The sequence below is a fragment of the Trichomycterus rosablanca genome, chromosome 14, assembly GCF_030014385.1.
Source record: "Trichomycterus rosablanca isolate fTriRos1 chromosome 14, fTriRos1.hap1, whole genome shotgun sequence".
Classification (NCBI taxonomy): domain Eukaryota; kingdom Metazoa; phylum Chordata; class Actinopteri; order Siluriformes; family Trichomycteridae; genus Trichomycterus; species Trichomycterus rosablanca.
In genome coordinates, this window is record NC_086001.1 from 16,464,108 (window position 1) to 16,486,946 (window position 22,839).

General features: G+C 39.1%; 2 protein-coding genes across 6 annotated transcripts in view; one reads left to right on the plus strand and one right to left on the minus strand.

Moving 5' to 3' along the window:
• The first annotated feature begins 592 nt into the window (after positions 1 to 592).
• Positions 593 to 7,066, plus strand: c14h11orf68 (chromosome 14 C11orf68 homolog). 3 transcript variants are annotated; one of them, XM_063008640.1, is made up of 2 exons: positions 593 to 616; positions 4,421 to 7,066. In XM_063008640.1, the coding sequence occupies exon 2, from the start codon at positions 4,471 to 4,473 to the stop codon at positions 5,197 to 5,199; it is 729 nt and encodes a 242-aa protein (XP_062864710.1). In that variant the 5' UTR covers positions 593 to 616; positions 4,421 to 4,470; the 3' UTR covers positions 5,200 to 7,066. The 3 variants fall into 3 exon arrangements, with proteins under 3 accessions (XP_062864710.1, XP_062864709.1, XP_062864711.1); XM_063008639.1 differs by lacking the exon at positions 593 to 616 and adding an exon at positions 636 to 753; XM_063008641.1 differs by lacking the exon at positions 593 to 616 and adding an exon at positions 3,013 to 3,029.
• A 6,754-nt stretch (positions 7,067 to 13,820) lies between these two features.
• rela (v-rel avian reticuloendotheliosis viral oncogene homolog A) overlaps positions 13,821 to 22,839 on the minus strand; it is a 51,163-nt gene continuing 42,144 nt past the window's right edge. For 2 of the 3 annotated variants that reach the window (XM_063008678.1, XM_063008679.1), the window contains exons 9-11: positions 22,258 to 22,335; positions 20,183 to 20,266; positions 13,821 to 15,887 (exon numbers count right to left, since the gene is read on the minus strand). In XM_063008678.1, coding sequence (XP_062864748.1) covers positions 15,103 to 15,887; positions 20,183 to 20,266; positions 22,258 to 22,335 — 947 coding nt within the window. In that variant the 3' untranslated portion in view covers positions 13,821 to 15,102. Of the gene's footprint in view, positions 15,888 to 18,566; positions 18,787 to 20,182; positions 20,267 to 22,257; positions 22,336 to 22,839 lie in introns of those variants that run through there. The other variant, XM_063008680.1, reaches the window with a different exon arrangement.

The following is a 22,839-nucleotide window of genomic DNA, read 5'->3' on the forward strand; positions in this document are numbered from 1 at the left end:
TGCATTGACAGGTTTAGTCATCATGTCATGTGAATGGAAGCGTACAATACAAACAGCCACCCAAAAATAATCGCGGCTTATTGGATAACCACAATAACACTCATTATAGGCTGCCCTCAGCGCTTACTTGCCGATCCAGGTACTGAGACCCGTGCTTCTCTGTACTGACAAGCCTACGACGGCTGCACATTTTTCGGCCATGTTTCAACTTTATTCTCATAATATTTTGACTTTAATCTCGAAATATTTTTGACTTTATTCTCATATTTCAACTTTTATCTCGAAATTGAAACTATACCACTTTATTCTCATAATATTTTGACTTTATTCTCATAATATTTCGACCTTTATCTCGAAATCGAAACTTTTACGACTTTATTCTCAAAATCAAAACATAAAAATATTTTTTTTACAGTGGCCCTAATACGCCGTCGTAGTTTTTCTACTTGTACTAGAGTGAGGAAATATTTACTGAGAAAGAAGTTCTGTAAGCCTGAAATTCCGAAAGTTAGAGTTAGCAGTTATGATCATTTAAGATGCATTTTAAAGGTAGGCGCCCTAGTTAGGCGCCCTAGCTAAGCACCAGTAGATAAATAAGACAACCAGCCTGATACAGGTTAGCACAGTTTAGTGGTGTATGTACGCAGTTGTTTTGTGTTTGAAACTGAATTTAACAGCATTTTTTATTTTATACTAGAGATTATTGGTAGCATTAATAATTTAAAACTGTTACGGACTGGCTAATTAATTAATGTAAGTTGTTTAATTTATTTGTCGATAAGCTCTGTTTCGTTAGCATGTAGCTTAGCATAGTTAGCCATATAGCCACATTTGGTCATACAGAGTTTGGGAATTAAATATGTTCCTGTAGGTATAAACATATTTGTATTAAGAATCCGTTTAGTCGCAGTGTTAGTAAGTTGGTTCTTAAGTTATCAAGACTTTATAAATATTCTCTTTTATTTTGTTCAGTTTTGTCAGTGTAATGTGACTGAAGGTGTGAGGGGTAAAAACAGCTGCAGCGGAAGCATTAAACAAATATTTTAGTAGGGTCAAAATAAACCAGTGCTGTATGGATTACTGTTAGCAGTGTACTGTTACCACTTCCTGTTCAGAGAGATATCCAGTCTTTTTTTCAGTTTCAAATACAGATTGTTACATGGCAATGTGGATCCTGTAATTAATCCCAGTGTTGGGTTCTTTCTGCGAAAAGTGGTAGCCTCACAAGTAGAGCATTAAGGGACAGAGGTTTGGGCTATCAATTGAAAGTGAGAGTTTGAATCCCAGCTCTGCCATGCAGCCACTGTTGGGCCCTTGAGCAGGACCCTTAACGCTGTCTGCTCCAGGGGCACTGTACAATGGCTAACCCTGTGCTCTGACCCTGTGCTCTGACCCCAGCTTCCTGCTGGGATATGCGGAAAAAAGAATTTCATTGTAATGTACACCTGTATACACTGATCAGCCATAACATTAAAACCACCTCGTTTCTACACTGGCTGTCCATTTTATCAGCTTCACTTACCATATAGAAGCACTTTAAAGTTCTACAATTACTGACTGTACTCCATCTGTTTCTCTACATACTTTTTTAGGCTGCTTTCACCCTGTTCTTCAATGGTCAGGACTCCCACAGAGTAGGTGTTATTTAGGTGGTGGATCATGACAGTGACCGTGAGGTGTTTAAAAACTCCATCAGTGCTGCTGTGTCTGATCCACTCATATCAGCACCATGTCAGTGTCACTGCAGTGCTGAGAATGATCCACCACCCAAATAATACCTACTCTGTGGTGGTCCTGTGGGGGTCCCGAACACTGAAGAACAGCACGACAAGGGGCTAACAAAGCATGCAGAGAAATAGATTGACTACAGTCAGTAATTGTAGAACTACAAAGTGCTTCTATATGGTAAGTGGAGCTGACAAAATGGACAGTAAGTGTAGAAACAAGGAGGTGTTTTTAATGTTATGGCATTATATATGACAAAATAAAGGCATTAATTCTATTAGGCCATTAATCAGAAGGTTGTGAGTTCAAATCTTGGCTTTTTTAAGAGCACTGCTCTTGATTCTCTCAGCTCCAGGGGTGTTGTACAATGGCTGACCCTGTGCTCTGACCCCAGCTTTTAAAGAAGTGGAAGAAGCATTTAATGTACTGTCTGTGTGTGTATGTATATATGACAAAATATATATGACAAAAATAACCGTAAATTATTATTATAAGGAATTTCTTCACTTATACATATGGATTTCCCCCCAATTTGTCCAGTTTTGGAGCCTTAGCAATGGCTTTGTAACCTTTCCCAGACTGGCAGATTTGAATTACTTTGTTTCATATCTGTATTTAAATTTCTTTAGAACACTGCCTTATGTGTTGCTTTTTAAGAATTTATATCCTGTTTCACATTGCCATACAGGTTGTATTTGAGATATATTTAGATTAGGGCTGTTGAAGTTAACGCGATAATAACGCATTAACGCAATCTCAATTTAATGCGGTTAAAAAAATAGTGCCGTTAACGCAAATTCTATTTGGCCCTGCGAGTCATCCGTAGTTCATGTGGAGACTTGACCGTGCACGGCATCTCTCATTAAGACAGCGTTTCTCAAAGTGTTAGGCGGACTTGCCACCGTTTGTTTCATTTGCAGTTTGTTATCATAATGTAACCGAGCGTCGTAGTGATGCACTCGCTTAATAAAGAAATAAATACACGCTATATTCACAAGTTGTCGGAAGCAGAACACTTTTATTAACTTCTTCTGTTACGGTACCGAGAGTCCTCGCGTTAGCCAAGCATGCTATTACATGAACTATGGAAGCCCCAAAGGGTCAAAACACACTCACTTCGTGTAGAAACGTCCATCAAACCATTGTCACGATACAACCACAGAAAAGTCTGTTACAATAACTACGCCTTGTCCCACCTAAAGCACCGCTGATCTACAATGTTTGCTGATGGTGAAATTTTAACCTACAATCTGACATATATACGAAGTCAAGGGTCTCTGCTGGATAGTATTACTGCCTAGTATGTGAGTGAATTAAACTCCCTTACAGTTTTCTCTTGTCCCAGCAGTTTTTAACATAAGTACATTTAGCATAAAATGTGTTCACCATTTTAATGGTAACATTTCACTTAAAAAACCTTGTTTTCTATAACATTTACACAGATTTTTTTTTAAATTCGATTAATCGCGATTCACTATATGAAATTCTGAGATTAATCGCGATTAAAATTTGTAATCGTTTGACAGCCCTAATTTAGATACAACAGAACTCACAGTAATCATGCCTGGGTTTAGATAGTTAATTAATTAATTTACTTATAAAAAATGCTGTTCAGCCCTCTCTGGCCAAAATTGTTAAAAAAATAATTTCATTTTTACTTTGTATTTCAGGTTATCTTTGTCTAATACTGAATGTATTTTGTGACAAATCTACAAAAATAGGAGAAATTGGGAAATACTGTTTACAGCACTGTGTAAAGACATGATTTCAGTGACATTGGACACCAAACATTCCAAATAATTTTGTGATATTAGTGATAATAATGTGTAGAATGGTGTGGCATTGGGGTATTTGTAAATGTGGATAAGGTTTTACAAATAGAAAATGATAGTTATGTAAAATCAATATTTTTTAACATTAGTTGAATAGTAAACAGTAAAATGTCAATACATTTTACTGTTTACTATTCAACTAATGTACAGGGTGGGCCATTTATATGGATACACCTAAATAAAATGGGAATGGTTGGTGATATTAACTTCCTGTTTGTGGCACATTAGTATATGGGAGGGGGAAAACTTTTCAAGATGGGTGGTGACCATGGCGGCCATTTTGAAGTCGGCCATTTTGGATCCAACTTTAGTTTTTTCAATGGGAAGAGGGTCATGTGACACATCAAACTTATTGAGAATTTCACAAGAAAAACAATGGTGTGCTTGGTTTTAACGTAACTTTATTCTTTCATGAGTTATTTACAAGCTTCTCTTTGTCTTTGTTGGGCCAGTGATAGCTCAGTGGTTAAGGTACTGGACTAGTAAACAGAAGGTTGCCGGTTCAAACCCCGCCACCACCAAGTTGCCACTGTTGGGTCCCTGAGCAAGGCCCTTAACCCTCAATTGCTCATCGTGTTCCGCTCACTGTGTAAGTCGCTTTGGATAAAAGCGTCTGCTAAATGCTGAAAATGTAAATGTTTACAGCCATTGACATGTCGCAGAGGTTAACACGTGAGGAGCGGATAGAAATTGTGTTGATGTCTGTATAAAGAACTATCCACATTTTACATTCACACATTTCTAATATTATTAAAGACTTATTTAAATGAACACTGATGTTCTGCAGTTTAAAACTAAAACTGTTACACTATGGGGTTGAGTTCAGAGGCCTGTAAACTACTTTTGCATTTTTCCTTCTCTAGTTAAAGAATTACTGAACTGACTTTCCATTGGAATACATTCGGAACTAAAGATGGAGGAAGAGGAGGACCATCCTGAAGCTTTTTCAGCAGAAGCTTATGCTGCATCATCTATGGCAGCCGACATGGACCCATGGATCATATTTGATGCTCGAAAGACACCCAGAGCAGAATTCTCCAGTTGGCTTGAATCTAATCGCCCCTCACAAGTAAGCCGTTACGGCGATGATGAGGGCATGACTGGACCAGTAGGCTGGATTGCTGTGAGGAGTGCAGACCACTGCCCCAGCACGGGGGATGTCACTGGTCTGCAAGAGAGCTGGGAGATGTTATTATCCAGCGGCCGACCTGTCACCTTTCATACCATCAAGGAGCTCGCCTTGAATCACAATGTGTTGACGGGGAAGTGGCTAATGCATCTAGACACCGGCTTCAAAGTGGACCATGCCTGGGAATGCATTGCCAAAGCAGTACTGAATGGAAGGATCTCTTCGGCCAAAGTGAGCCCGCGAGAGCCCAGTCTAGACACCAAGCACGTTATTTGTGTCTACAATGAGAACTTTGCAGATGAGGAGCAAGTGATGCAGCTGGACGCAGCAATCAGGGCTGCCGGAGTCAAGTGTCCTTTGTCCTACAAACCAGATGTCTATACATATCTGGGGATTTATCGTAATAATAGGTGGAAGCTGTGCCCCACTATTTACGAGAGCAAGTTTGATCTGGAGTGTGTCCCGCGCCGCTCTCACATTGTCAATAAAGTCACCAGCCTGGAGGTCACATGAGTTTAAAAAATCTTGTGCTTAACTTACCAACTTATTAATTACTAGCATGTGTTTTGCTAGGGGTAGTTGCTAAACTGTGGAATTTGTAAGGAACAAAAAGATCTGTTCCAAATTTTGCTGTTCAGTAATCTAGCACTTAACTTCTTCTGCAATTAATTTATTCTGAATGATATAAGTTTGGTTTTAAATTGACATTTGAGTACATATTTGAGTATGTACAAGGTACAAGTAAAAGGTTTTTTTTTGTTAAAATGATGTGATTCTGTTTGTGAGGAGTGTGCCATATTATCTGTTGATTGAAAGAATTTTTCAAATGAACTGAAAGATTTGGGGAAAAAGGATTTTTGTGAATGTTTGATAGTCAGATTATTGAACAAAATTACATTTTGCAATTTTTAAATAAAGCAAATGTGAAACACCCTGATAAATAAGCTGTTATTTCCCATATCACATTGTCTAAGGAATACTTGCATCATCACAATAGTTAGGAATAAACAATTGTGATATGTCTGTTAAATGTTATAAATGTAAATAATACCCTATTTGCTCACTGTAGTATCTTTTCTAGGAAAGTAGGCATTTTGTTTTGGTTTACATTTTTGTGATGTCATTTTTTTGTGATCTGAAATTTAGGTGCATGTTGGGGTTCAAACGTTTTGATCTTGCAAAAATGATTGAAATGCTTTAGAACAGTGTTGTTTGAAGCCTGGTTCTGGCTTATCTGTTTTTTCCGTTTTAGATGCTGTGCTGCAAATAATAAAAAAAAATTACTCTGTACTCTAGTTTTCAGTTAGGCCACCTCCAAAAACATGCCAGAAAGGTGATTGACTGTTCTACATTGTACCTCTACCCCTACTTGTTAGTTACTAAATGTGCAATACAAATAGACTTTAACCCCGTCCAGAGTGACCCTGATCAGGATAAACCAGTTACTAAAGAGAATAAAATAAACAAATGAATGTTGTCAAAATAGCCTTTTATAAAAAAATGTTCAACTGATTTTTTGGTATAAACCTGTTAATTAAGATGCAAAAGGCAGGAGGTTTTTGGAACATGAGTGGAAAATGAATGATTTAGTATTTCTGCACTTTTGCGAAATCATTATAAAACAAGTTCATTATGTTTTTATATTCATTTAGTTTCAGTACCCACAATAGGAACAGCCCAGTATAGTTAGAGCAGTGTCTGTTCTTCTGATGTCACTGACTAAATGTCATTCTGTAGTTTCCTCTGCTTTAAAGAAATATGTACAAAGCTTTAAATGAAACATCTCACCCAAGGTGGAACTTGGATTTTGTTACTTCTGGCATAAAGTTAACACATTTGATTATAAGAACATCAGCAGTCAAAAACAGTGGTGGTTTTGTGATGGTCTGGGACTGATGTGATTCTGCAGGACGGTTGCAAAATCTGCTCTCTATCAAAAAATCAGGGAGAATGTTTGGTAGTCAGTTTGTGACTTAAAACTAAATTACAGTTGGGTTATGTAACAGGACAATGATCTAAATTACACATGCAAGTCAGCCTCTGAATGGCTGAAACAAAATTAAGTTTAATTTGAATCCCATTGAGATGCTGTAAAAAGGCTTTGAACCATTTATGCTCTTTCTTTATCTTATTGAATGAATTTCCACTGTTAAGGTGTTTTCAGATAAAGCATTTTCTATGTTCTTTATTTCTTCTTTTGCAAGATTTCTTTTTTGACTGTTTTGTAAGCTTTGCTTAATAATTAACACCAACCAACTACTGTGGGCAAACAAAAAAAGTTTGCTTTAGCAGCAAGGACGTTATATGTGACACTAAAGCAAAACCAATTAGGGATTATTTTGGAGCACCTAATTAATAAAGGATACAGTCAAGCCGGAAAGACTGCACACCCCTTTCATCCTCTCCACACTTTATTACATTACAGACTCATTCTATAACACGTACAGTTGTGTTCAAAATAATAGCAGTGTGTTTAAAAAAGTGAATAAAGCTCAGAATTCTTATAATAGCTTTTATTTTCATACACACACATGACAACACTGCACATTCTTTTCCAAATCAAAACATGAATTAAAATTGATCAAATGTGTTATTACTTTACAGAAAGTAAAGAAAAGGGAATATTAGGCTGTTAAAAAAAAATAGCAGTGTCTGCATTTTTCTTTACAAACTCAAACATTTACTGTTTAAACTGAAAAATGCTTCAATATTTAGCTTTCCTGTAAACCACTAAACTAATAATCAGTTGTATAACCACTGTTTCTGAGAATTGCTTCACATCTGTTTCATGGAGTCAACCAACTTCTGGCACCTGTGAACAGGTATTCCAGCCCAGGACGATTGGACCACATTCCACAATTCCTCTGCATTTCTTGGTTTTGCATCAGACACAGCATTTTTGATGTCACCCCACAAGTTTTCTATTGGTTTAAGGTCCGGAGATTGGGCTGGCCAGTCCATAACATTAATCTTGTTGGTCTGAAACCAAGATGTTGCACGCTTACTGGTGTGTTTGGGGTCATTGTCTTGTTGAAACATCCATTTCAAGGGCATTTCCTCTTTGGCATGAGGCAACATGACCTCTTCAAGTATTTGGATGTATTCAAACTGATCCATGATCCCTGGTATGTGATAAATAGGTGTAACACCATAGTATGAGAAACATCTCCATATCATGATGCTTGCGCCACCATGCTTCACTGTCTTCACAGTGTACTGTGGCTTGAATTCAGTGTTCGGGGGTCGTCTGACAAACTGTCTGCAGCCACTAGACCCAAAAAGAACAATCTTGCTTTCATCAGTCCACAAAATGTTGCGCCATTTCTCTTTAGGCCAGTGAATGTGTTCTTTGGCCAATTGTAACCTCTTCAGCACATGTCGTTTTTGCAACAATGGGACTTTGCGGGGGCTTCTTGCCGATAGCTTGGCTTCACACTGGCGTCTTCTAACTGTCACAGTACTCTTTGGTAACTTTAGACCTTCTTTGATCTCCCTGGAGCTGATCATTGGCTGAGTCTTTTTGAGTCATTTTGGCTATTCTTCAATCCTTCCGAATGGTAGTTTTCCATTTTCTTCCACGTCTTTCTGGTTTTGGTTGCCATTTTAAAGCATTTTAAATCATTTTAGCTGAGCAGCCTATAATTTTCTGCACTTTTTTATGTTTTTCCATCTCCAATCGACTTTTTAATCAAAGTACGCTGTTCTTCTGAACAATGTCTGGAACGACCCATTTCACTCTGTTTTTTAGAGAGAAATGCACCATAACCAGCATTTACAACATCTGCTGCTTTTATACTTTAATAAGGGCCACCTGTTTGACACCCATTTTTTCACAGAATGAATGACCTCACTAATTGAACTTTACACTGCTATTATTTTGAACACGCCCCTTTTAGTTACTTATTCAATTACACAGAATCAGCAGCATGCATGTCATGATGGTTGGGTCTGTTGGTTTTTTTATTACTCTACTACACCTACTAGTAAGTTTTTTGCCATGTATAAATATAATTTCTACCAAAAACAGTGATTGATCTGGTTAGTGATGTTGGACTGCTATTTTGAACACAACTGTAGATTTAGTTCATTTTTTTGCCTTAAACATCTACACACAATCACCAATAATTACGAAGTGAAAGTTTAGAACATATGCAACTTTATTTTACTGACAAAAATCATTTATTTAGGACAGTTATTTATTAAAAGTTATTTATTTTGAACACAACTGTAGATTGAGTTCATTTATTTAGGACAGTTATTTATTAAAAGTTATTTATTTTGAACACAACTGTAGATTGAGTTCATTTTTTTGCCTTAAACATCTACACACAATCACCAATAATTACGAAGTGAAAGTTTAGAACATATGCAACTTTATTTTACTGACAAAAATAATTTATTTAGGGGTTACAGTGGGGCCAAAAAGTATTTAGTCAGCCACTGATTGTGCAAGTTCTCCTACTTAGAAAGATGAGAGAGGTCTGTAATTTACAGGTACATTTCAACTATGAGACACAAAATGAGGGGGAAAAAATCCAGGAAATCACATTGTAGGATTTTTAAAGAATTTATTTGTAAATTATGGTGGAAAATAAGTATTTGGTCATCCACAAACAAGCAAGATTTCTGGCTCTCACAGACCTGTAACTTCTTCTTGAAGAAGCTCTTCTGTCCTCCACTCGTTACCTGTATTAATGGCACCTGTTTGATCTCGTTATCTGTATAAAAGACACCTGTCCACAGCCTCAAACAGTCAGACTCCAAACTCAACCATGGCCAAGACCAAAGAGCTGTCGAAGGACACCAGGAAGAAAATTGTAGACCTGAACCAGGCTGGGAAGAGTGAATCTACAATAGGCAAGCAGGTTGGTCTGAATAAATCAACTGTGGGAGCAATTGTAAGAAAATGGAAGACATCCAAGACCATTGATAATCTCCCTCGATCTGGGGCTCCACGCAAGATCTCATCCCGTGGGGTCAAAATGATCATGAGAACGGTGAGCAAAAATCCCAGAACTAAACGGAGGGACCTGATGAATGACCTGCAGAGAGCTGGGACCAAAGTAACAAAGGCTACCATCAGTAACACACTACGCCGAGAGGGACTCAAATCCTGCAGTGCCAGGCGTGTCCCCCTGCTTAAGCCAGAACATGTCCAGGCCCATCTGAAGTTTGCCAGAGAGCATATGGATGATCCAGAAGAGGATTGGGAGAATATCATGTGGTCAGATGAAACCAAAATGGAACTTTTTGGTAAAAACTCAACTCGTCGTGTTTGGAGGAAGAAGAATGCTGAGTTGCATCCCAAGAACACCATACCTATTGTGAAGCATGGGGGTGGAAACATCATGCTTTGGGGCTGTTTTTCTGCAAAGGGGACAGGACGACTGATCTGTGTTAAGGGAAGAATGAATGGGGCCATGTATCGTGAGATTTTAAGCCAAAACCTCCTTCCATCAGTGAGAGCATTGAAGATGGCCAGTGATAGCTCAGTGGTTAAGGTACTGGACTAGTAAACAGAAGGTTGCCGGTTCAAGCCCCGCCACCACCAAGTTGCCACTGTTGGGTCCCTGAGCAAGGCCCTTAACCCTCAATTGCTCATTGTGTAAGTCGCTTTGGATAAAAGCGTCTGCTAAATGCTGAAAATGTAAATGTAAATGTAAAAGATGGAACATGGCTGGGTCTTCCAGCATGACAATGATCCCAAACACACCGCTCGGGCAACGAAGGAGTGGCTCCGTAAAAAGCATTTCAAGGTCCAGGAGTGGCCTAGCCAGTCTCCAGACCTCAACCCCATAGAAAATTTGTGGAGGGAGTTGAAAGTCCGTGTTGCCCAGCGACAGCCCCAAAACATCACTGCCCTAGAGGAGATCTGCATGGAGGAATGGGCCAAAATACCAGCTTTTTTCTCATTTTGTCTCTCATAGTTGAAGTGTACCTATGATGAAAATTACAGACCTCTCTCATCTTTCTAAGTAGGAGAACTTGCACAATCAGTGGCTGACTAAATACTTTTGGGCCCCACTGTGCATATCTGTACACACCCTTTAGCCTAATACTTGATGCACCTTTGGCAGGAGTTACAGCTGCAAGGCGTCTTGGGAAAGAAGCTACAAGCTTGGCACACTTGTTTCTGGACATTTTTGCCCATTTTTCTTGGCATATCCTTGCAAGCTCCATCAGGTTGGATGGGGAGTGTCGATACACAGCCATTTTCAGCTCCTTCCACAGATGTTTGATTGGATTCAGGTCTGAGCTCTGGCTGGGCCACTCAAGAACATTCACAGACTTTCTCTGAAGCCACTCCTTTGTTCTCTTGGCTGTGTGCTTCGGGTCGTTGTCATGTTGTCATGTCTGAGGTCCAGAGCGCTCTGGAGGAGGTTTTCGTCAAGGATCTCGGTGTACTTTGCTGCATTCATCTTTCCCTCTATCAGGACTACTCGTCCCGGTACCGCTGCTGAAAAACATTCCCACATGATGATGCTGCCACCGCCATGCTTCACTGTAGGGATGGCATTAGCCAGGCGATGAGCAGTGCCTGGTTTCATCCAGACGTGACGCTTGGTATTCAGGCCAAAAAGTTCAATTTTGGTTTCATCAGACCAGAGAATTTTGTTTCTCATGGTTTGAGAGTCCTCTAGGTGCCTTTTGGCAAACTCCAAGCATGTGTCGTCTGGCCACTCTACCATAAAGGCGTGATTTGTGGAGTGCTGGATGGTTGATCTTCTGAAAGGTTCTCCCAGCTCCACAAGGATATGCCGGAGCTCTGTCAGAGTGACCCTCGGGTTCCTGCTCACCTCCCTGGCCAAGACCCGTCTTCCCCGATCACTCAGTTTGGCGGGGTGGCCAGGTCTAGGAAGATTTTTGGTGGTTCCAAACTTCTTCCATTTATGAATGATGGTGGCCACTGTGCTTTTTGGGACCTGTAAAGCTGCAGCAATTTTTCTGTACCCTTCTCCAGATCTTTGCCTTGACACAATCCTGTTTCTGAGGTCTGCAGATAATTCCTTTGACCCCATGGCTTGGAGTTTGTTCTGATATGCACTGTCAACTGTCATCAAACCCCTAGCCAGTCAAGGTAATCGATGTGTTTTATTTCAAGCACATGTGAAACTAATGAAGCCCTTTATTAAGACATCACCTGATTTGCAAATGTGTGCTCTAATAAGGGATTCTCTTTAGAGGGTTGAATCATTCTGAGACCACTGTAGTCATTAAAAGTGCCATTTTGTGTTGAATTATTTTCAATATATTAGTTATAAGTTGTGTTGAGCTATTTAAATTGTTATTTTATTATTGCAAACAACTAAAAGTTTGTACATTTTAATAAATCTAATTTACAATGAGGGTTGAATAGTTTTTATTGCAACTGTAAGTCTGTTAAAAACATGCACTGCACATCACCTGGCTAATATTATCCTCTTTGGTTAAACATGGTGGTAGCATTATACTATAGAGTACTTTTTAGTCTCATAAATAAGATGTAAGAAGCTGGTAGGAAGTGAGTGATGGGTTAATACAGTGAAACATACACAAACTCACAACAACAGTTAGCTGGGCAACAGTTCACCTTTTAATACAACAATGATCCAAAGCATACAAGCAAAACAACAGTGGAGTGGCTTTAAAGCAAGTGTTTGAATGACCTTGAGAAGCCCAGGCAAAGTCCAGACTTAAACTTCATTTAACTTTTGTGGAGAGTAATTACTCATAGAACACATTAACTACAGCAGATATGAACAGGCATAAACACAGAAATGACTTTGATAAGGACCCAATCTTTATGGTCAGATAAGTGGGTCAAATATCCTCGAAACAGCAGGGGATGGTAACTTGCAGCTGCGGTGACCCATGCTGACCCTTGTCCACCATTGAAATCAGCATGGAAGTGTCAATATTGGACATTTTAACAATGGAAAGCGGTTTTCTGCTGCACTGTAGAACAAATGTGATGTGTGGGCAGTGTTCTGATAGAAATAGCCTCGGTCCAGTCACTTATGTGGACCATCTGATAGGTGGGACCTAACTAAACATTGTGGTGGACTGGGAACACACTTTCAAAGCAATGGTCTTTATTGATGGAGGTGGAATTTAGCGGGATAATGCACCCTTTTCACAATGCCCCAAATTTCCCAGATCTCAATCCAATCAGTACCCAGCTGGTCCACCATGCAACATACAGAAGTTGAGAGACCCTTTCGTCTCGATCTACCACAGCAAGCTTCTGGCAAACTTTTATAGTAGCTGTAGTGTCAAACCAAATTTACTGGTTTTCTGGAACAGCTCTAAACTTATATATATACAGACTACATATTCTTGATAGATTTGAGTTCAACACTTTGGGAAGGCCAATCTCCACCAACTTAAATTGACATTCTTGACTTTTGAATTCTCTGGTTTTCCTCCTAATATCCATAAAGAGCTTCCTAGAATTTCCGACTGTTGTGGTTAGGGCTTAGTCTAATGGGTAGAGACAAATCAGTCATTTTATATACACGATCAGCCATAACATTAAAACCACCTCCTTGTTTCTACACTCACTGTCCATATTATCAGCTCCACTTACCATATAGAAGCACTTTGTAATTCTACAATTACTGAATGTAGTCCATCTGTCCCTTTCATGCTGTTCTTCAATAGTCAGGACCCCCACAGGACTACCACAGAGTAGGTATTATTTAGGTGGTGGATCATTCTCAGCACTGCAGTGACAATGACATGGTGGTGGTGTGTTAGTGTGTGTTGTGCTGGTGTGAGTGGATCAGATACATCAGTGCTGATGGAGTTTTTAAACACCTCACGGTCACTGCTGGACTAGGAATAGTCCACCAACCAAAAATATCCAGCCAACAGCGTCCCGTGGGCAGCGTCCTGTGATGAAAGTCTAGATGATGACCAACTCAAACAGCAGCAACAGATGAGTGATCATTTCTGACTTTACATCTACAAGGTGGACCAACTAGGTAGGAGTGTCTAATAGAGTGGACAGTGAGTGGACACGGTATTTAAAAACTCCAGCAGCGTTGCTGTGTCTGATCCACTCATACCAGCACAACACACACTAACACACCACCACCATGTCAGTGTCACTGCAGTGCTGAGAATGATCCACCACCTAAATAATACCTGCTCTGTGGTGGTCCTGGGAGAGTCCTGGCCATTGAAGATCAGGGTGAAAGCAGGCTAGAAAGTATGTAGATTTTATTGAAATTTTTAGTCTATGTTATGTGACTGCTACATTGTAGTCACATGTAGTCACATTGTAGACAGATAGACTACAGTCAGTAATTGTAGACTACAGTCAGTAATTGTAGAACTACAAAGTGCTTCCATATGGTAAGTGGTGCTGATAAAATGGAGGTTCTGCCTCTGGCATCCCCATCCCTTGACCTCACTGAATTAAGCTTGTGGACCTTAGAATCTATAAATCAGATCTGGAGAGATTAGATATGGGGGAATGGTCTCAGATCCAGAATACATATAACTCATTGTACTCATTAAAGAGTAGAATTTTGTTTAAATTTTGAATAAAAGTTCTTGAAGATTTTTCACAGCCTGTTTTGTTGAGGTTGCAAATATTCATGAAGGAAAGCTGCACTTTTTTTTAGCTCTTAACTAATACATTTGCATTAACAGTATGGATTTATAAACATAAAGATACAATATATGACCAACAGTATGTGGACACCTTACCCAAGAAGTTGTTGGAGAACCGTTACTCACGTTCAAGTTCCACATCACACCCAGAGGGTTTAATATGGCTGGGGTCAAGGTTCTGTGCAGGCCATAATTTAAATAATTGGATTTATACGTCTGTTAGCAAAGAGTGTGACTAAAATACCTGATTAGTAGAGGTGTCCAGATACATTTAGCGATATAGCACATGGCAGAAACAAAAGCATTTAATTTTTCCCCTCACCATATTATTACACTATTATTCTAATGTAGCAGTCACATAACATAGACTACAAATTTCAATAAAATCATTAATTGCAATTATTTAGGCAGTTAATCAACTTATAGTGCAAAAAAACAATACATATCTTTAAAATCGTTACACTTATAGAAAAATGAAATATAATCTCATTCCTGTAATGTACACTTCCCATTCATTTTAAACTGAATAAAACCTTTTAAGCTAATAACATTTAAAATAAAAAATATGATATATGGATATTTAATACATTTATTAATTATTTAATTATTATATGGATATATATATATATATATATATATATATATATATATATATATATATATATAAATAAAACATTCTTAAAAAAGTCAGATACTCACTAGGCACTCAGTGGCTCTACAGTTATTAAATTCAGGCTACATTCTCTTCTCCTTCCTTTTTTCATGTTTCAATGCCCATATATGCATAAATTAAGTCTTAAAATAAAAATGGTGAAGAATCTAAGTGGGATGTCCAGGCAAGGAAGTGATTTGGCTGCCACTGTTAAAGATAGACATGAGCCGATCCTCATCTATGGAGCTCAGCACGTCCATGTCGTCAAGGGTGCCAGGCATGGCTGGCACATTTGACACAATGGCGTCCAAATTATGCTCGCTTTGCAGCAGGCTGACGATGCTGGGTGGAAAACTCATCCAGGTGCTGTTGTTAACATTTCTGCTCACCTCCTCGGTGTTACTGGATGTTGTGGAATTGTCAGCAGGGGTTACCATGGTGCTTTGGCACAAACCAGTGCCTTGATTAATGTCTACAGGAAGCTGACGCAGCAGCGCCTGGAACTCATCAATGTTGATGTTTTCTACATCTGACGTCTGTGCTTCAGAAAAACTTGGGAAATCCGGAATTTCATTATCGTCTATTGGAGCAATCGTTGAAGCGTATGCGTTTTGGACCTCCTGTGTAACCATAGTTGCATGTGTGTTATTAGTGGCTGTATCTCTGGATCTTCGGACCTCAGTTTGATCAGAAATGGATGGAGAGAAAGTGCTAAAGGCAAACCCATGTAGGTCAATAGTGGAAAAGTCCTGATTAGCGGAGGATGACACTGAAGGAGAAGTAGAGGCAGCAGAAGGACCAGGCTGAACCTTGACACTGCTGAGATACTTGTATGTACCTCCTGTAGAGGGCGACAGCTCAGATTTTGGCTGAGTGAAGAGAGAGCCCGGAGGAGGAGAGCTAAACATAGATGCAGGCGTCATTGTATTGACGCATGACATGGGATTCACCACTAGAGGGAAACACACAATGTCAGAGTGAAAGACAATCAAAAACAAACTATAAAACCCTTAAAACAACTTAGTAAACCGGGCCATGACTTACTAATAATTGTTTTGCCTAAGTGTGTCCATGTGCAAGGAATGGACAAAATAATTGAAACCCCAACAAAGTATTAATATAAAGTTGCTAATGAAGTTAAAAGGCCAAAGACCAAACAAGTCTTCTTTACATTTTCTTAAATGAATTCTAACAGGTTTGTGGTTGTATGTTAAAGCATTCTTCAAGATCTTTCAGGCATAAATAAAGGGACGAATAAGGTAAATATCAGAACTTCCAGTACATACAGTGTATCACAAAAGTGAGTACACCCCTCACATTTCTGCAGATATTTAAGTATATCTTTTCATGGGACAACACTGACAAAATGACACTTTGACACAATGAAAAGTAGTCTGTGTGCAGCTTATATAACAGTGTAAATTTATTCTTCCCTCAAAATAACTCAATATACAGCCATTAATGTCTAAACCACCGGCAACAAAAGTGAGTACACCCCTTAGTGAAAGTTCCTGAAGTGTCAATATTTTGTGTGGCCACCATTATTTCCCAGAACTGCCTTAACTCTCCTGGGCATGGAGTTTACCAGAGCTTCACAGGTTGCCACTGGAATGCTTTTCCACTCCTCCATGACGACATCACGGAGCTGGCGGATATTCGAGACTTTTCGCTCCTCCACCTTCCGCTTGAGGATGCCCCAAAGATGTTCTATTGGGTTTAGGTCTGGAGAGATGCTTGGCCAGTCCATCACCTTTACCCTCAGCCTCTTCAATAAAGCAGTGGTCGTCTTAGAGGTGTGTTTGGGGTCATTATCATGCTGGAACACTGCCCTGCGACCCAGTTTCCAGAGGGAGGGGATCATGCTCTGCTTCAGTATTTCACAGTACATATTGGAGTTCATGTGTCCCTCAATGAAATGTAACTCCCCAACACCTGCTGCACTCATGCAGCCCCAGACCATGGCATTCCCACCACCATGCTTGACTGTAGGCATGACACACTTATCTTTGTACTCCTCACCTGATTGCCGCCACACATGCTTGAGACCATCTGAACCAAACAAATTAATCTTGGTCTCATCAGACCATAGGACATGGTTCCAGTAATCCATGTCCTTTGTTGACATGTCTTCAGCAAACTGTTTGGGGGCTTTCTTGTGTAGAGGCTTCAGAAGAGGCTTCCTTCTGAGGTGACAGCCATGCAGACCAATTTGATGTAGTGTGCGGCGTATGGTCTGAGCACTGACAGGCTGACCCCCCACCTTTTCAATTTCTGCAGCAATGCTGACAGCACTCCTGCGCCTATCTTTTAAAGACAGCGGTTGGATGTGACGCTGAGCACGTGCACTCAGCTTCTTTGGACGACCAACGCGAGGTCTGTTCTGAGTGGACCCTGCTCTTTTAAAACGCTGGATGATCTTGGCCACTGTGCTGCAGCTCAGTTTCAGGGTGTTGGCAATCTTCTTGTAGCCTTGGCCATCTTCATGTAGCACAACAATTCATCTTTTAAGATCCTCAAAGAGTTCTTTGCCATGAGGTGCCATGTTGGAACTTTCAGTGACCAGTATGAGAGAGTGTGAGAGCTGTACTACTAAATTGAACACACCTGCTCCCTATGCACACCTGAGACCTAGTAACACTAACGAGTCACATGACATTTTGGAGGGAAAATGACAAGCAGTGCTCAATTTGGACATTTAGGGGTGTAGTCTCTTAGGGGTGTACTCACTTTTGTTGCCGGTGGTTTAGACATTAATGGCTGTATATTGAGTTATTTTGAGGGAAGAATAAATTTACAGTTATATAAGCTGCACACAGACTACTTTTCATTGTGTCAAAGTGTCATTTTGTCAGTGTTGTCCCATGAAAAGATATACTTAAATATCTGCAGAAATGTGAGGGGTGTACTCACTTTTGTGATACACTGTAGATGTGGTAATCGGGAAGGCTGCAGAAGAAGCCTGGGTATATAAAACCACTGTTGAATAATTTAGCAGTATGTACAGTTGTGGTTAACATTATTGGTACCCCAGAAAATAAAGTACACCATGTAAAATATCTCCTGAAACTAAGTATAGTGCTTAAATAAATAAAGTCATATGTTACAGCAGGGCTTTACAACCTTTTTGGACATGCGCCCCCCTTCGTGTGCAGACCTTGAACTTGCACCCCCACCCCCGCATCAACCCTCGCACAGAAACCATTGCAAAAGCTCTTGACAAACTAAAATAATATAATTAACATTGTGCGCATCATACATACAATGCAATATTGCTAATTAAAATATTGAAAGCTTTATCCTTTTTAATGCGACGGCTGAACATATTCTTTGAGCACATTATAGAAATTCAACTAGTCATAAGCGGTACTTGCTTTTGATGTAGATGAGAGCAGAAAACATTACTTCACAGAGCCAAGTAGAGGCAAAAGTACATCAATTGCTAAGTTCGCTAGTTCAGGATACTCTGCTTTGACTGACAGAAAACCTAGGTTTTAAATTTTAGCTCCACGGACAGAACGAGTCTGATTTGGTTATTGCTCTGTGGTAGCCAGTTTAATTAAGGCTCCTATCTGTAAGGAAAGCGAGTCACACAAAATGTTCTGTATTAGCTGGTGTTTATTTGAAACCACAACATTCATTAATAACAGTACAAACGGAGAAAGGGATGAGGAGAGCTTCACAAATCAACTCCTGAATCACTTAAAGTGAACTTATTGTAAACATAAAATCTGCCATGATACACCTCTCTTAAAGAGACACACACACACCCATGTCCTATAACAGCAGTCATCGTTTTTGATCCCCCCCTGGATCGGTACTCGCGCCTCCCTGGCCCCACAGGTTCAAAACCCCTGTGTTAAGTTCAGTTGAAAACATAGGACAAAATCAGACAAACATTTAATTAATTAGAAATTAGACCTACCTCTCCCCACCTTGTGGAGACGCTTTAACCAGTGTTATTTATATAGAGGACAAAATAAAGCCTATGAAGTGCTACCACAAGTTAATCATGGAGGACCCAAATGCTGTGAGCTAGCTGCTTTGCTGCCTCTGGAACTGGAGGCCTTGAACGTGTTGCAGAAACAATGAAATAAGACATTTATCAGAGCATTTTAGAGTGAAATGTGCACCCACTTCTTGAAGAAGGCTTTAACATCCAACCACAAACCTATCAGAATTTATTTAAGAAAACGTAAAGAAGACTTGGTTGTTCTTTGGCCTCCAAGAGTACACATCCAAAAGTACACAAGAATTGTTAAGAACGAATAATGGACTATAATAATGGTTTTAAACTGGACAAAAATGAGTCCTGGTCTTGATCTAATTGAAAATCTTTGGAAAAAGCTGTTATCTGCTACTGGGAACGTTCAAACCTTCAAAGCTTGAAAGAACTGCTGGTGCAGAAAGCTCACAGATGCCTACAAAAATGTTTGGTGGCTGTCATTGTGCCAAAGCTTGTGCAACCAAGTAGTTGGGACAGGTGCCTTTAAATCCAGCCCATACTATTATATTCAAACTTTTTGTTGAATGTATTTTGACATGCTATTAAAATATTGTATTTATAAAGATGGTAAATATCTACTTATTTCTAAAGTTATTGGTTTACACTAAACAATCAAGGATGCCAATAATGTTGACCACAGCTGTATAAAGTCATATGGAAACACAATTAAGATAACAAGGTTTACATGGTAAAGCGATCATTAAACCCCATTATGTCCACTAGCAGCATAATATGTTTTTTTACACTTTGCATAACAGTTGACAGCATACAATGTGGGTCAAATGCATTGTCTGTTTGTCTTTATACATAAATACTCAGATATAGGATATATAGTTAAAATGTACTAGACAGATCAGGCTTTGTGCTTTCAGCATTAAGATTTATGTTGTTGTGCATTTACAGCCCTAAATTTTTTATTTAGCTTGTGAAGCTTATAACAGTTTTTGAAACTGGGTCAATAAGTTGCTCATTTAATTCTGTGGGTTTTTCCAGTGTTGTGGGAATTTAGTAATCAGTGAGCTTCGGCTTACATTCACTGATGCCATTTATCTGAGAGATGCTCAGGGCAACATGAGATAACAAACAGCACAATCTCTTTTTGTTTTCATTAATTTTGACCACACTTTGTATATGTGCATATTATGTACTTTAAATACATATTATCAGATAGTTAAAATGAGTATTCACCAATAGATACTGTTTGAAAGTAAACAAGAGAAAAGGTGAGTGAAAAGTGTGTGTACCTGGTGAAGCGCTGGCAGTAATCATGGGTTTGGAAGATACAAGTGTTCTTCTTGCAGTGTTGAATGTTCTGGCAGCCACTTTGTCTAAACAAACACAATATTCATATAATGTAGTATTCTGTTTATACAATCAAATGCAAAATACAAGCTAATTTAAAAGAAGAAAATGAGCCAGTGCTGAAGAACTTTGGGTTATGTCTAAAGGTTACAATAAACGAATGAAAAAAGTTTGTGATGACAACCCTGATCAAGTCATCATTCCCTTCTCCACTAAAACGCACTGTACACACACGCTGCTTAAGCGAAAATGATTTTTTTTTTTTTTTATAATGACAGGTAAAATCCCATCCTATGAGGGGGCAGGTGCGCGCACTCTTTTAGAGAAGGAGGGGAGATTTTACCTGCATTCGTGCAGTGCATCGGTGCAACGACACCAAGACCTTTCATCACAGCGATCGGACTGAATATTCATGCCGCGTTAGTTATAGTGGTATATCGCAGTGTCATAGGATGTACACATATGAAATAAACATTCATGTGTTAATGTATGTACCCAATCAGGCGTAATGGAGCATTCCATTCGCGTTTGCCGCGCACCTCCGCTTTAAAGCGAGCGTGTGGCCAACAGCGGGGGTCAGTTGAGTGAAGTTGGTTTGTGCATCGGAGCGAGCGAGAGACTGTGAAATTAAAAACTGTAAAACTGATTCAGAGTCGAGCGGACAGCCAGAGTGAATCGATTGATTCGGGTCCGACTGTCCTAGTGTATGGACTTTTTTTTTTTTAACTGTGAAAAGGCTGATATAAGCCATATATAATTTTTGTACGGTTTTATAAATAGTTGTAAATAGTTTTCACAATTGATGGACTGAATAAATACACACTGCACTTTGGCACTTACTTCATCATCCTGGGTTTTTTCCTTGTTTCTTCCCTTGACCCCTATGACCACGCACTGTAACATTAGCCTAGTGGCCAGCGAACACTACTTTTGCTTAATAGCAGTGGGGTCATGATCACAGGGTTATAAAAAATGTCATTCTTTTTAGGAATTAGCTAATGTCACACTGTGAATTGAAAGACGATACACTCTTGTTTAAATTATTATTATTATAATTATTTACACTTAACTTTTGTTAGAAATATTACTGATACATATCTAGTCTATTTTATCGCATTCTAATGAACTCAATTATACTCTCAAGGTTTCCTCCTTGTCATCTGTGGTAAACAACTGTGGAATTCTTCAGGTTTATAAAGAATCCAACAACCTGATTTAAGTCACTTAGTACTTTTCTGATAAGTAATGTTATACTATGAGTGTGTTTTTACGCCACCTCATCCTATTGGTTTGAATGGCACAAGGCAAACTGTGTTAGTTTAGTAAGCGAAAATGGATGGAATCGCTGTCTAAGTAGTGCGTTTAAATAACCTGACTTATAAGTCAATGACTTATTATACTCTCTACTTAGACAACTGCATATGTAGGCAGTAAGACAGCAAGGCAACTCACTAGGTTTTCAAACACACCCTATATGGTGAAATGTATTTGGACAACTAAGCACATGAACTTGTTTGACATCCCACTTCAAAAACCAAATGGTATTAAAATAAATTGACCTCAATGTGATCTGATTTGGTCTGTTTTCTAAGGTCTCTCACAAGTTTTTGAAGTATGCCTGTGAAAAACTGCCCATTAGGTTAACAGAGCATTTGTATAGCTGGGCACTGATGCTGGTCAATTGATGTTCCAGTTTATTCCAAAGCTGTTCACTGAGGCTAAGGTCAGGATTCTGTGCAAGTCACAGTAGTTTCTTCAAACCAAGCTTTACTTCGTCTTTATACACTTTGCTTTGTGCACAGGGGCACAGTAATGCTAGAACAGTAAGTGGCCCTTCCTAAACTGTTGCTGCAAAGTAGGAGGCATTTAATTTTCTTTATATAATTGATTTCTTACACCTGTTTGCAATTGTTGTGGCTAAACATATGAATGTCCCAATGGTTTTGTCTATACGTATAGTATATCTAAAACCATGTATAACTGATTTACTTATTGTAGATAAACATGCAGAACTCACCTGATGTGATGTTGCCTAGTTTGAGGTTTTGAAGCATCCCCTCTGTTCGTTTTCTCTTTTCCATCAACCTGTACTCATCTGCTTATCAGAAAATAAATAATAATAATAATAATAATAATAATGCAATTAACAAAACAGTTTACAATCAGTAATAAATAAAAAATACTACATATAATACTGGGTGCATTTATTGAAAAAAGTTATAATAGCTTTTAATAGCTATAAATTTTAGTGTTGTGTTTTTCATAAGGCCTGGAAAAAATATTAATAGTCTGAAACCACCAGATCAGACTATCAGCACCAGCTCAAATACTACATCATTTTCATACAAGTCATACTGGATTTGATTGAGATTGAGCTGGTTTTGCAACATTCCTGCGGCATTACATTTTGCTCAGTTTGACACACCTCCGACGACACGTGAGCAGTAGCCGGCTGCATCTTTTCACCTGCTCGACACGAGTTCATATGCGGCTTAGCCTTGTGCATGGAGAGCAACACCCTGATCGCATTATTCCTCAACTCTGTGCAGATGCCATCAATCAGCCAGCAGAGGTCGTAATTGCATCAATTATGAGGTCA